The sequence below is a fragment of the Mobula birostris genome, chromosome 25, assembly GCF_030028105.1.
Source record: "Mobula birostris isolate sMobBir1 chromosome 25, sMobBir1.hap1, whole genome shotgun sequence".
In the NCBI taxonomy this organism is placed as follows: Eukaryota; Metazoa; Chordata; class Chondrichthyes; order Myliobatiformes; family Myliobatidae; genus Mobula; species Mobula birostris.
Genome location: NC_092394.1, coordinates 2,755,631 through 2,768,804, shown reverse-complemented (window position 1 = coordinate 2,768,804; position 13,174 = coordinate 2,755,631). Strand labels below are relative to the sequence as shown.

Below are 13,174 nucleotides of genomic sequence, written 5' to 3'. Positions count from 1 at the left end.
TTGATATCTTTCCTGTAGGTAGGTGACCAAAATCGGCACAATAATCCAAATTGGGCCTCACCAACGTCTTATATAATTTCAAAAGAACATCCCAACTCTTGTACTCAATACATTGATTTATGAAGGCCAATGTACCAAAAGCTTTCTTTATGAACCTATCTACCTGTGACTCCACTTTCAAAAAATTACGGATCTGTATTCTCCGATCCCTTTGTTCTACCACACTCCTCAGTGCCCTACCACTCACTGTGTAAGACCTACCCTGGTTGGCCCTACTGAAATGCAACACTTCACATTTGTCTGCATTAAGTTCCACTTGCCATTTTTCAGTCCATTTTTCCAGCTGGTCTAGAGCCCTCTGTAAGCCATGACAGCCTTTCATGCTGTCTACTACAGCCCGAAATCCAGCATAACATGGTGTCAAAGAGACTCTGGGGGTTCTGGGGCGGGGGGGGGGGGGGTGACATCGAGGAACATGGGGCAAAAGAACAGAGATTGGTCTGAAAGGCCTGCTCCTGCCTGACCCCCTCCCCAGGCCAGGGGTCTCACTTGTGAAACAGTCCTAGATGTGGATAGTCCAATTACCCCATCCCACATCCCCTCCCCAGATGGGGGGTCTCATCTGTGAAAGGGTCCCCGATGTGGATTATCAGTTACCCTATTCCACACTCCCTCCCCAGATGGGGGGGGTCTCACTGGTGAAACAGTCTCAGTTGTGGATAGTCCAATTACCTCATCCGCACCCCCTCCCCAGGCCAGGGTCTCACCTGTGAAACGGTCCCAGATATGGATAGTCCAATTACCTCATCCCACCCCCTCCCCAGATGGGGGGTCTCACCTGTGAAAGGGTCCCAGATGTGGATTGTCAGTTACCCTACCCCCCACCCCCTCTCCAGATGGGGGGGTCTCACCTGTGAAAGGGTCCCAGATGTGGATGGTTCCATCACAGCTGGCCACTTGCTGTAGGGTGTCCAGATGTTGTGTTGCGAAGACGGGGCGGCGGTGCTGGGCATAGGTGAGGCGGGGGCCCATGGCGTCGTTCCCATCCCCCCGGTTGTAGAGGGGCCACAGGCGCACGGTCCGGTCGCGACCAGCGCTCAGGAAGAAGTCTTCAGCGGGGAGGGGGCAGAGAGCACGAACGGCACTGGTGTGACCGCGGAAACACTGCAGGGGGATCTGATGGAAGTGGCAGCGGTGGTCTTGGTGCGCCCGGCCCACCTCGTATTGCCAGTGCGCCAGCCAGTTGCCGTCCAGCCAGCGGCCGCTCCGAACCAGCTCCTGTTTCAGGCCGCCAGGCTCGTGGGGAGGGGCCGCTCGTGACCCCGAAGCCACCCCTGCTCCCGGCCAGCCTGCGGAACCCCACGCCACCTCAATCCGGTTGCCCACAACGCCGCTGCCGAAGATGCCGCTCTGCCCATCTTCAGCTCCCGCACCCCACCACAAAGGGGACTGGCTGGCGTCCGGCGAGGGTGGGGTGGGGCAGGCGCTGACCTCCTCCTGGTAGCGGGCAGCAAGGGCACGCACCCACCTGTCATCCCACCGCGGCTGCTGAGAGGGGCTGTCTCCTGCAGTAGAGCAAAGGGCAGGGTTAGTTCAGGGGTAAGACCACCTCCATGCCACAACACTGCCCAATCCTTCCAACCCAACACCCACTTGACCCCACCCAATGGGAACACAGACTCCTCTCCCCCCCCCAATACTTCAATCTTCCCTTCCCCAGCCTGCCACCCAGTTCAACATGACCCTCTCACCCTGCTCTCTACCATCGGATATAAGAGCAGAATTAGGCCAATCGGCCCATTGATGCTCTGTCATCCCATCACGGTTGATGTATTTTCCCTCTCGACCCACTCTCCTGCCGTCTCCCCTTTAAAAACCCTGCCTCATCAAGGACATATCAAACTCCGCTTTAAACATACCAATGTCTTCCCCTCCACCGCCATCTCTGGAAATGAATCCCACTCACTCAACACCCTCTGGCGAAAGAAACTCTTCCTCACCTCTTTTCTAAAGGGATATCCTTCTATTCTAAGGCTGAGAAAACAGGACACAACAGATCCCGCCCACACAAACCCAGGACAGGACAGCTACCACCCACACTGACCCAGAACAAGTACCGGCCACATTGATCCAGGAGCAGGCAGGGACCACTCACACCTACTTTAAATGTACCCAATGACATGGTGTCCACAGCCATTGTGGCAATGAATTCCACAGATTCACCACCCTCGGGCTACGAAAATTCCTCCTCCTCTCTGTTCTAAAGGGGCATCCTTATATTCTGAGTCTGTGTCCTCTAGTCCTAGACTCTCCCACTACAGGAAACATCCTCTCCACATCCACTCTATCTGTGTCCTCTGGTCCTAGACTCTCCCACTACAGGAAACATCCTCTCCACATCCACTCTATCTGTGTCCTCTGGTCCTAGACTCTCCCACTACAGGAAACATCCTCTCCACACCCACTCTATCTGTGTCCTCTGGTCCTAGACTCTCCCACTATAGGAAACATCCTCTCCACACCCACTCTATCTGTGCCCTCTGGTCCTAGACTCTCCCACTACAGGAAACATCCTCTCCACATCCACTCTATCTGTGTCCTCTGGTCCTAGACTCTCCCACTACAGGAAACATCCTCTCCACACCCACTCTATCTGTGTCCTCTGGTCCTAGACTCTCCCACTATAGGAAACATCCTCTCCACATCCACTCTTTCCAGGCCTTTCAATCTCCAATAGGTTTCAATGAGATCTCCCTCATTGTTCTGAACTCCAGTGAATACAGGTCCAGAGTTATGAAACGCACCTCATACATTAACCTTTTCATTCCTAGAATCATTCCCATGAACCTCCACTGGACACTCTCAAATGCCAGCTCATCCTTTCCATATGGTGTCCATAACTGACCACAATACACCCAATGGGGTCTGATCAATGCCTTCTAAACTCTCAGCATTACACCCTTGCTCTTATTTAATCCCTCCCCCCACTCCCCCACGCATCTCACTGAGGGGGCCCACCATTACCCTCTCCTATCCTGCAACCATTCTTCCCCAGCTCTCCAACCAAGACTCTCCCAGCACCCTACCGATCAGACAGTTGAAGAGGACGTAGGCAGAGTAGGCCATCTCCGGGCTGAACGCCTCCTCAAGCTCCTCGAGGGCAGCAAGATCCCAGCCTCCTCCAAGCTCTGTCTCGGACACTCCTGTCCAGTCCTGGGCATCTGCGCTCAGCCCCAACTGCAGGGAACAGCACAAAACTCAGCAAGGTCACCAGCAGAGATTCACCAGGATGTGCCTGGATTAGAGAGGGTGCAGAGGAGATTCACCAGGATGTGCCTGGATTAGAGAGGGTGCAGAGGAGATTCACCAGGATGCTGCCTGGATTAGAGAGGGTGCAGAGGAGATTTACCATGATGCTGCCTGGATTAGAGAGGGTGCAGAGGAGATCTACCAGGATGCTGCCTGATTGGAGAGGGTGCAGAGGAGATTCACCAGGATGCTGCCTGGATTAGAGAGGGTGCAGAGGAGATTTACCAGGATGCTGCCTGGATTGGAGAGGGTGCAGAGGAGATTCACCAGGATGCTGCCTGGATTAGAGAGGGTGCAGAGGAGATTTACCATGATGCTGCCTGGATTAGAGAGGGTGCAGAGGAGATTTACCAGGATGCTGCCTGGATTAGATAGGGTGCAGAGGAGATTTACCATGATGCTGCCTGGATTAGAGAGGGTGCAGAGGAGATTCACCAGGATGTGCCTGGATTAGAGAGGGTGCAGAGGAGATTTACCAGGATGCTGCCTAGATTGGAGAGGGTGCAGAGGAGATTCACCAGGATGCTGCCTGATTGGAGAGGGTGCAGAGGAGGTTCACCAGGATGTGCCTGGATTAGAGAGGGTGCAGAGGAGATTCACCAGGATGCTGCCTGATTGGAGAGGGTGCAGAGGAGGTTCACCAGGATGTGCCTGGATTAGAGAGGGTGCAGAGGAGATTCACCAGGATGCTGCCTGATTGGAGAGGGTGCAGAGGAGGTTCACCAGGATGCTGCCTGGATTAGAGAGGGTGCAGAGGAGATTTACCAGGATGCTGCCTGGATTAGAGAGGGTGCAGAGGAGATTTACCATGATGCTGCCTGGATTGGAGAGGGTGCAGAGGAGATTCACCAGGATGCTGCCTGGATTAGAGAGGGTGCAGAGGAGATTTACCAGGATGCTGCCTGGATTAGAGAGGGTGCAGAGGAGATTTACCATGATGCTGCCTGGATTAGAGAGGGTGCAGAGGAGATCTACCAGGATGCTGCCTGATTGGAGAGGGTGCAGAGGAGATTCACCAGGATGCTGCCTGGATTAGAGAGGGTGCAGAGGAGATTTACCATGATGCTGCCTGGATTAGAGAGGGTGCAGAGGAGATTCACCAGGATGCTGCCTGATTGGAGAGGGTGCAGAGGAGATTCACCAGGATGCTGCCTGGATTAGAGAGGGTGCAGAGGAGATTCACCAGGATGCTGCCTGGATTAGAGAGGGTGCAGAGGAGATTCACCAGGATGCTGCCTGATTGGAGAGGGTGCAGAGGAGATTCACCAGGATGCTGCCTGGATTAGAGAGGGTGCAGAGGAGATTCACCAGGATGCTGCCTGGATTAGAGAGGGTGGTTTATGAGGACAGGTTGAGCGAGCCAGGGTTTTTCTCTTTGGAGAGGAGAATAAGAGGTAACTTGTTGGAGGTGTACAAGATGATAAGAGGCGTAGATCGAGTGGACTGCCAGAGATTTTTCCCCCCAGGACAGAAATGTCTAATACCAGGGGACATCATTTTAAGGCGTTGGAGCTAAGTACAGGGGGAGGTGTCGGAGGTAGGATTTTTACACAGACAGTGGAGGGTGCGTAGAACATGTTGCCAGGGGTGGTGGAATTTAGGGGCATTTAAGAGACTCTTAGATAGGACCATGGATGATGGAAAAAAGGGCTATTTGGGAGGGAAGGGTTAGATCGGACTTGGAGTAAGTTAAAAAGTCAGCACAAGATTGTGGGCTGAAGGGCCTGAACTGTGCTGTAATGTTCCATGGACCATTTAACATAGGAGCTGAATGAGGGCATTTGGCCCATCAAGTCAGCTCTGCCATTCCATCATGGCTGATTTATTATCCCTGCCAACTCTATATTCGTGCCCTCTCTCTGTAATCTTCAACATCCTGAAAAATAAAGAACCTACCAAGCTCCACCTTAAATCTACCCAATGACTTGGCCTCCACAGCCGTCCGTGGCAACGAATTCCACAGATTCACCAGCCTCTGGCTAAAGAAGCTCCTCCACATCTCTGTTCTAAATGGACGTCCCTCTGTTCTGAGGCTGAGCCCCCTGGTCCTGAGCTCCCCCAGTACAGGAAACATCCTCTCCACACCCACTCTATCCAGGTCTTTCATGAGATCCCCCCCATCCTTCTAAACTCCAGTGAGTACAGGGACAGAGCCATCCTACGCTCCTCATAGGTTAACCCTTTCTTTCCCAGAATCATTCTTGTCAACCTCTTCCGTACCTTCTCCAATCCCAGCATACCTTCTCTTCGATAGGGACCTAAAATTGCTCACAATGATCCAAGTACAGTCTGACCAATGCTTTATATAGCCTCAGCTTCACATCCTTGCTTTTGTATTCTAGTCCTCTTGAAATGAATGCTAACTTTGCATTTGCCTTACTTACCACTAACTCAACCTGCAAGTTAACCTTTAAGATTCTTGCACAAGGATTCCCATGTCCTTTTGCACCTCAGATTTTTAGATTTTCTCCCCATTTGGAAAATAGTCCACACCTTCATTCCACCCGCAAAAGTGCATCACCATACACTTCCCAACACTGTATTCCATCTGCTATTTCTTTGCCCATTCTCCTAATCTGTCTAAGTCCTTCTGTAGCCTCTCTACTTCCTCAGAACTACCTGCCCCTCCACCTATTTTCATATCACCTGCAAACTTGGCCACTAAGCCAACAATTCCTTCATCCAAATCATGACATATAATGTGAAAGGAAGTAGTCCTAACATCGACCCCTGCGGAACACCAGTAGTCACCAGCAGCCAAACAGAAAAGGCTCCTTTCATTCCCACTTTTTGCCTCCTGACAATCAGCCAATGCTCTATCTATGCAACTATTTTCCCTCTTATACCATGGGCTCGTATCATGTTAAGCAGCCACATCAAAGGCCTTCTGAAAATCCAAGTGAACAACATCCACCGTCTATCTGGCCTGTTATTTTGTCAAAGAATTCCAACAGATTTGTCAAGCAAGATATTCCCTTGAGGAAACCATGCTGACTTTGGCTCATTTTATCATGTGCCTCCAAGTACCCCAAAACCTCATCCTAAATAATGGACTCCAACATCTTTCCAACCACTGAAGTCAGGCTAACTAGCCTATGATTTCCTTTCTTCTGCTCCCCTCTCTTCTTGAAGAGTGGAGTGACGTGCAATTTTCCAGTCGAGAACCATTCTAGAACCTCATGATTCATGTAAAAAAATCATTGCTAATGCCTCCAAAATTCTCTTGAGCCACGTCATTCAGAACCACGGTATGTAGACAACCTGATCCAGGTGACCGATCCACCTTCAGACCTTTCAGCTTTCGAAACACCTTCTGGTCTTCCACGGGCACTACCCCATCCCCAGGACCAATGGCAGAGGGAGCACCCGCCACCTCTGGATCCAGGACCCGTCCCACAGCCAGAGCACGAGCCGGCTGGGTTGTGCCCATCTCCACACCCTTGTCACCCTCCTTGGAACCAGCACGAGGAGAGTCCCCAACTTCCTCACGTCCTGGGACACAGTCCCTGTGATTAGCTACTCAGGATGGTGATCCCAGGCTACGTGGTTCCCCTTGTGGACAAGATGCCCCTCAGCAGGGCACTTAGCCTCGACTGAGGCAACAATCTGGGAAACTAATCGGACCGGTGACGCTGTACCCACAGGCGATCCACATTCTCCAGGACTTTGCCTTTCCCCGGGGAATACGTGCTCCAAGTGTACACTCAGCTGAGGGAAGCCTGCCTCTCCACACCGTCCCTCTGCAGTGGCGCCGCTCACCAGCTGCGAGGGCACACCTCAGTACCACCCCTCCCACAGTGTGACCCTCCCTCGGTACCACCCCTCCCACAGTGTGACCACCTCCTCAGTACCACCCCTCCCACAGTGTGACCCTCCCTCAGTACCACCCCTCCCACAGTGCGATGCTCCCTCAGTACCACCCCCCCAGTGTGACCCTCCCTCAGTACCACCCCTCCCACAGTGTGACCCCCCTCAGTACCACCCCTCCCACAGTGTGACGCTCCCTCAGTACCACCCCTCCCACAGTGTGACCCTCCCTCAGAAACACCCTTCCCACAGTGTGACCCTCCCTCAGTACCACCCCTCCCACAGTGTGACCCTCCCTCAGTACCACCCCTCCCACAGTGTGACCCTCCCTCAGTACCACCCCTCCCACAGTGTGACTCTCCCTCAGTACCACCTCTCCCACAGTGTGACCCTCCCTCGGTACCACCCCTCCCACAGTGTGATCCTCCCACGGTACCACCCCTCCCACAGTGTGACCCTCCCTCGGTACCACCCCTCCCACAGTGTGACTCTCCCTCGGTACCACCCCTCCCACAGTGTGACCCTCCCTCAGTACCACCCTTCCCACAGTGCGATGCTCCTTCAGTACCACCCCTCCCACAGTGTGACCCTCCCTCAGTACCAGCCCTCCCACAGTGTGATGCTCCCTCACAGCCCCTCCCACAGTGCGATGCTCCCTCAGTACCACCCCCCCACAGTGTGACCCTCCCTCAGTACCACCCCTCCCACAGTGTGACCCTCCCTCAGTACCACCCCTCCCACAGTGCGACCCGCCCTCAGTACCACCCCCCCCCCACAGTGTGACACCACCCCTCCCACAGAGTGACCCCCCCCCTCGGTACCACCCCTCCCACAGTGCGACCCCCCCTCGGTACCACCCCTCCCACAGTGCGACCCCCCCCCTCGGTACCACCCCTCCCACAGTGTGACCACCTCCTCAGTACCACCCCTCCCACAGTGTGACCCTCCCTCAGTACCACCCCTCCCACAGTGTGACGCTCCCTCAGTACCACCCTTCCCACAGTGTGACCCTCCCTCGGTACCACCCTTCCCACAGTGTGACCCTCCCTCGGTACCACCCCTCCCACAGTGTGACCCTCCCTCGGTACCACCCCTCCCACAGTGTGACCACCTCCTCAGTACCACCCCTCCCACAGTGTGACGCTCCCTCAGTACCACCCCCTCACAGTGTGACCCTCCCTCAGTACCACCCTTCCCACAGTGTGACCCTCCCTCGGTACCACCCCTCCCACAGTGTGACCCTCCCTCGGTACCACCCCTCCCACAGTGTGACCACCTCCTCAGTACCACCCCTCCCACAGTGTGACGCTCCCTCAGTACCACCCCCTCACAGTGTGACCCTCCCTCAGTACCACCCTTCCCACAGTGTGACCCTCCCTCAGTACCACCCCTCCCACAGTGTGACCCGCCCTCAGTACCACCCCTCCCACAGTGTGACCCTCCCTCGGTACCACCCCTCCCACAGTGTGACCCTCCCTCGGTACCACCCCTCCCACAGTGTGACCACCTCCTCAGTACCACCCCTCCCACAGTGTGATGCTCCCTCAGTACCACCCCCTCACAGTGTGACCCTCCCTCAGTACCACCCCTCCCACAGTGTGACTCTCCCTCAGTACCACCCCCCCCCCACAGTGTGACCCTCCCTCGGTACCACCCCTCCCACAGTGTGACCCTCCCTCAGTACCACCCCCCACAGTGTGACCCTCCCTCAGGGTGTGACTGAGTGGGACTGTCAAACTGGAGCTCCTTGCCCCCAGTCGTGCCTCGCCTCGCCCACTTCCCCTGCACTCACCTTCTCCCGCAGCTCAGGCACAACGGAGAATCCCTGTAAGAATCGGCCCAACATCTCGGTCATGTGCTGCATCACCATCTCCTGGCCAATGCGCAAGCACACCAGAGCAAGTAGCCCGAGGGTCTTCACCCCCAACACCGAGCGAGTCTGTGCCCCACCTGGGAAACTGAGACACTCGTACCGTCAGCAACACAGCCAGAGCCCAGGATAGTCTGTTCACCCACACAGAGACAGTGACCAGTACACAGTCTCCACCACCCACACAGAGACTGTGACCGGTACAGTCTCCACCACCCACACAGAGACTGTGACCGGTACACAGTCTCCACCACCCACACAGAGACAGTGACCGGTACACAAAACCCACCACCCACACAGAGACAGTGACCCACATGCAAGACCCTCACCTGGCGAAGAGGTGGGGCCCGGCCGGACTCACCTGGCGAAGGGGTGGGGCCAGGCCGGACTCACCTGGCGAAGGGGTGGGGCCAGGATGGACTCACCTGGCAAGGGGTGAGATGAGCACGTCCAGCACAGGTAGCAGCAGGTCCTGGTTAATCTTGGGCAAGATGTCCATCAGCGTGGTGTCCGATAGGTAGACAATGATCTTATGCATCAGGACCACTGCTGCCAACAGCCCTGCCTCCTTCCGACTGTTCAGCCGCCGGCTGTTGCTAGGGGCAACCTGTGGGACACAACCTACGGGGTCAGAGTGCAGCCAGTACCATTCCCTCCACACCGACCTTAGCTGTGTCCACTCTGCTGGCTCAGGGACGGTCACACAATCCGGGACCCCATCCCATCCCATCATAGGTTCAGCCGGTCGGCTCCCGGCTCGTTTCCATGGTTTCCATCCCCCAGCACGTACCATGCGTCATGTCCCTCAGCTGCCCTCCCTCCCTCTGCAGCAGAGAGGACATTGCAGCCTCAGCCCGTGACAAGACCACCCCTTCCTTAGTCTGACACCATGGGATCAGTGCAACTGGGTGGTCAGTACAGATGAGTTGGGCTAAAGGGCCTGGGCTGCATCTCAATGGTATCCTGCCACCCAAATGCACACATTCCTGCTCCCCATCACCAATTTTCTGGGTGCAGGGACTGGTGAGTCCTTCGACCAGAAATATAAATGAGAGAGGGAGGGGACAACAGGCCAACCTCACGTGACCGGGCCCTCGAAACCCACCATTCTCCCTGGTCACTTCTGCCAGAAGGAGCCAGACCAAACGCCCCCACCCCATTGCAGGATCGGGATGACGCCTGGAGCGCGCTTACCAGGTAGGCGACGTAGGGCAGGCACTGGTAGGTGAGTACAGGCTCCCCATACAGCTGAGACACGTGGACCAGGCAATCCAACACAGGCCGCGCCACCACGTCACCCAGTACCATCTGCTGCTTGTAGACACTGCCCACACATGGCACATCCTCTTCACCGCTCACCACAAACTGCTGCTTCTCCACACCTGAGGGGTCAGACACAGAGTGAAACTCCCTCCTCACGGTCCCATCACACGCTCCCGGGGTCAGACACAGAGTGAAGCTCCCTCCACACTGTCCCATCACACACTCCCGGGGTCAGACAGAGTGAAACTCCCTCCACACCGTCCCATCACACACTCCCGGGGTCAGACACAGAGCGAAGCTCCCTCCACACTGTCCCATCACACACTCCCGAGGTCAGACACGGAGTGAAACTCCCTCCACATCGTCCCATCACACACTCCCGGGGTCAGACACAGAGTGAATCTCCCTCCTCACCGTCCCATCACACACTCCCGTGGTCAGACACAGAGTGAATCTCCTCCACACCGTCCCATCACACACTCCCGGGGTCAGACAGAGTGAAACACCCTCCACACCTTCCCATCACACACTCCCGGGGTCAGACACGGAGTGAAACTCTCTCCACACCGTCCCATCACATACTCCCGGGGTCAGACACAGAGTGAATCTCCCTCCTCACCGTCCCATCACACACTCCCGGGGTCAGACAGAGTGAAACACCCTCCACACCGTCCCATCACACACTCCCGGGGTCAGACACGGAGTGAAACTCTCTCCACACCGTCCCATCACATACTCCCGGGGTCAGACACAGAGTGAATCTCCCTCCTCACCGTCCCATCACACACTTCCGTGGTCAGACACAGCGTGAAACTTCCTCCACACCGTCCCATCACACACTCCTGGGGTCAGACACAGAGTGAATCTCCTCCAAACCGTCCCATCACACACTCCCGGGGTCAGACACAGAGTGAAACTCCCTCCTCACCGTCCCATCACACACTCCCGGGGTCAGACACAGAGTGAAACTCCCTCCGCACTATCCCATCACACACTCCCGGGGTCAGACACAGAGTGAAACTCTCTCTAGCGTCCCATCACACACTCCCGGGGTCAGACACAGTGAAACTCTCTCTAGTGTCCCATCACACACTCCCGGGGTCAGACACAGAGTGAAACTCTCTCTAGTGTCCCATCACACACTCCCAGGGCCAGACACTGAGTGAAACTCTCTCTAGTGTCCCATCACACACTCCCGGGGCCAGACACTGAGTGAAACTCTCTCTAGTGTCCCATCACACACTCCCGGGGTCAGACACAGAGTGAAACTCTCTCTAGTGTCCCATCACACACTCCCGGGGCCAGACACTGAGTGCCTGATTCTATCATCCAAATGCGGATGTGTTCCTGTTCCCTGTAAGTAATCATTCCATTGAACATTGTGCTGAGATTCTGGGCCAGGCCCAGATGAACTCAACCAGGAAGTGGAACAGCGGATAGAAAATCAAAGATGTTGAGAAAGTTCACTGAAGTGGACCGTGGGACTTGGGAATGCACGGACTGCCCGTGCACACAAATTCCGTATCCCTCCATTCCCTGCCTCCTTTCCTCTCCACAGTCACTGCCTGACCTGCTGAGTTACTCCAGCAGTTTGTGTGTGTTGCTGAGGGTTTCCAGCTTCTGCAGGATCTCTTGTGTTTATGGTTCTTGTACACCTGTAGTTTCTTTGCTGAGCTGAAGTTCACAGGCTGATCTAACCCACTTCAGACTAGTTTGCAGTAGGAAAATCATTCTCACCTCATTCTTCTGGGCATCATCACCTCCACATCCAACAACTTGGTGTCCTGAACAGGAGTAAAGGACAGAAATAACCCAGGATGTGACAGGAAATGTCAGTGAGCAAGGCTTTCCTCAATGTCAGAGAAGCGTCCTGTTCCTGCCTCACTGCACTCTGCTCTGCTTTATTAAGCAGTACTGTTTGGCTACGCGTTGTGTATTAATTTAACAATTCAGTGTGATGTAGTCGCTGCGCACAGTCCATCGTAGAATCTGTTTTCTCAGGCTATAGATTCAGGCCCTCGGCCCCCAATAATCAGAATCAGATTTAATATCACCGGCGTATGCCCTGAAACTTCTTGTCCTTGCAGCAGCGGTACATTACAGTACAGGTAAAAAATGTAATTACTATCTTATATATAGACAAAAAATAGTGTTCTTGGGTTCAATGTCCATTCAGAAATCGGATGGCAGAGGGGAAGAAGCTGTTCCTGAATCGTTGAGTGTGCGTCTTCAGGCTCCAATAAGAAAAGGACATGCCCTGGGTGATGGGGGTCCTCAATGATGGACTTTTTGAAGCATCGTCTTTGGAAGGTGTCCTGGATGCTGGGGAGGCTGGTGTCCACAGTGGAGCTGTCTGAGTTTGCAGCCTTTCCTGATCCTGTGCAGCCAAGATGTCCTTGAAGCTGGGGAGTCATGGTGAGCATCACTGCCTTCCAGTCAGTGAACAATTGTTCTAAACCTACACACACACAGTGGGGAGGAGAATCAGGGTCTCGGCCAACTACAGAAGTAACCTACTGCAGGAAAACAGGGAATGGAACCTCACAAAAGTGCCAGAGGGAATCAGCAGGTACGGCAGCATCTACGGAGAGGAACAAACAGTCAATGTTTCAGACCAAGACCCTTCATCAGGACTGGAAAGGAAGGGGGAGGAAGGCAGAATAAGAAGGTGGGGGGAGAAGGAGTACGAGCTGGCAGATGATCAGTGAGACCGGGTGAGCGAGAAGGGGTTGGGTGAGGGACAAGGATGAAGAAGGAAGCTGGCAGGGAACAGGTGGAAGGAGGTAAAGAGCTGAAGAAGGAGGAATCTGAAAGGAGAGGAGGGTGGACCGTGAGAGAAAGGGAACCAGGAAGAGACCATGGCAGACGAGGAGAGGAGCCAGACTGGGAGATGGAAAAAGAGAAAAGGGGGAGGGGGAGGGATTA

General features: G+C 54.8%; 1 protein-coding gene across 1 annotated transcript in view; it reads right to left on the bottom strand.

Annotated features, from left to right (window-relative positions):
- Positions 1-13,174, bottom strand: part of wdr81 (WD repeat domain 81) — a 39,312-nt gene that overhangs the window by 10,196 nt on the left and 15,942 nt on the right. Inside the window, exons 4-8 of the mRNA XM_072242853.1 lie at positions 10,181-10,368; positions 9,412-9,593; positions 8,909-9,074; positions 3,087-3,237; positions 912-1,565 (exon numbers count right to left, since the gene is read on the bottom strand). Of these exons, the coding sequence (XP_072098954.1) occupies positions 912-1,565; positions 3,087-3,237; positions 8,909-9,074; positions 9,412-9,593; positions 10,181-10,368 (1,341 nt within the window). The remainder of the gene's footprint in view (positions 1-911; positions 1,566-3,086; positions 3,238-8,908; positions 9,075-9,411; positions 9,594-10,180; positions 10,369-13,174) is intronic.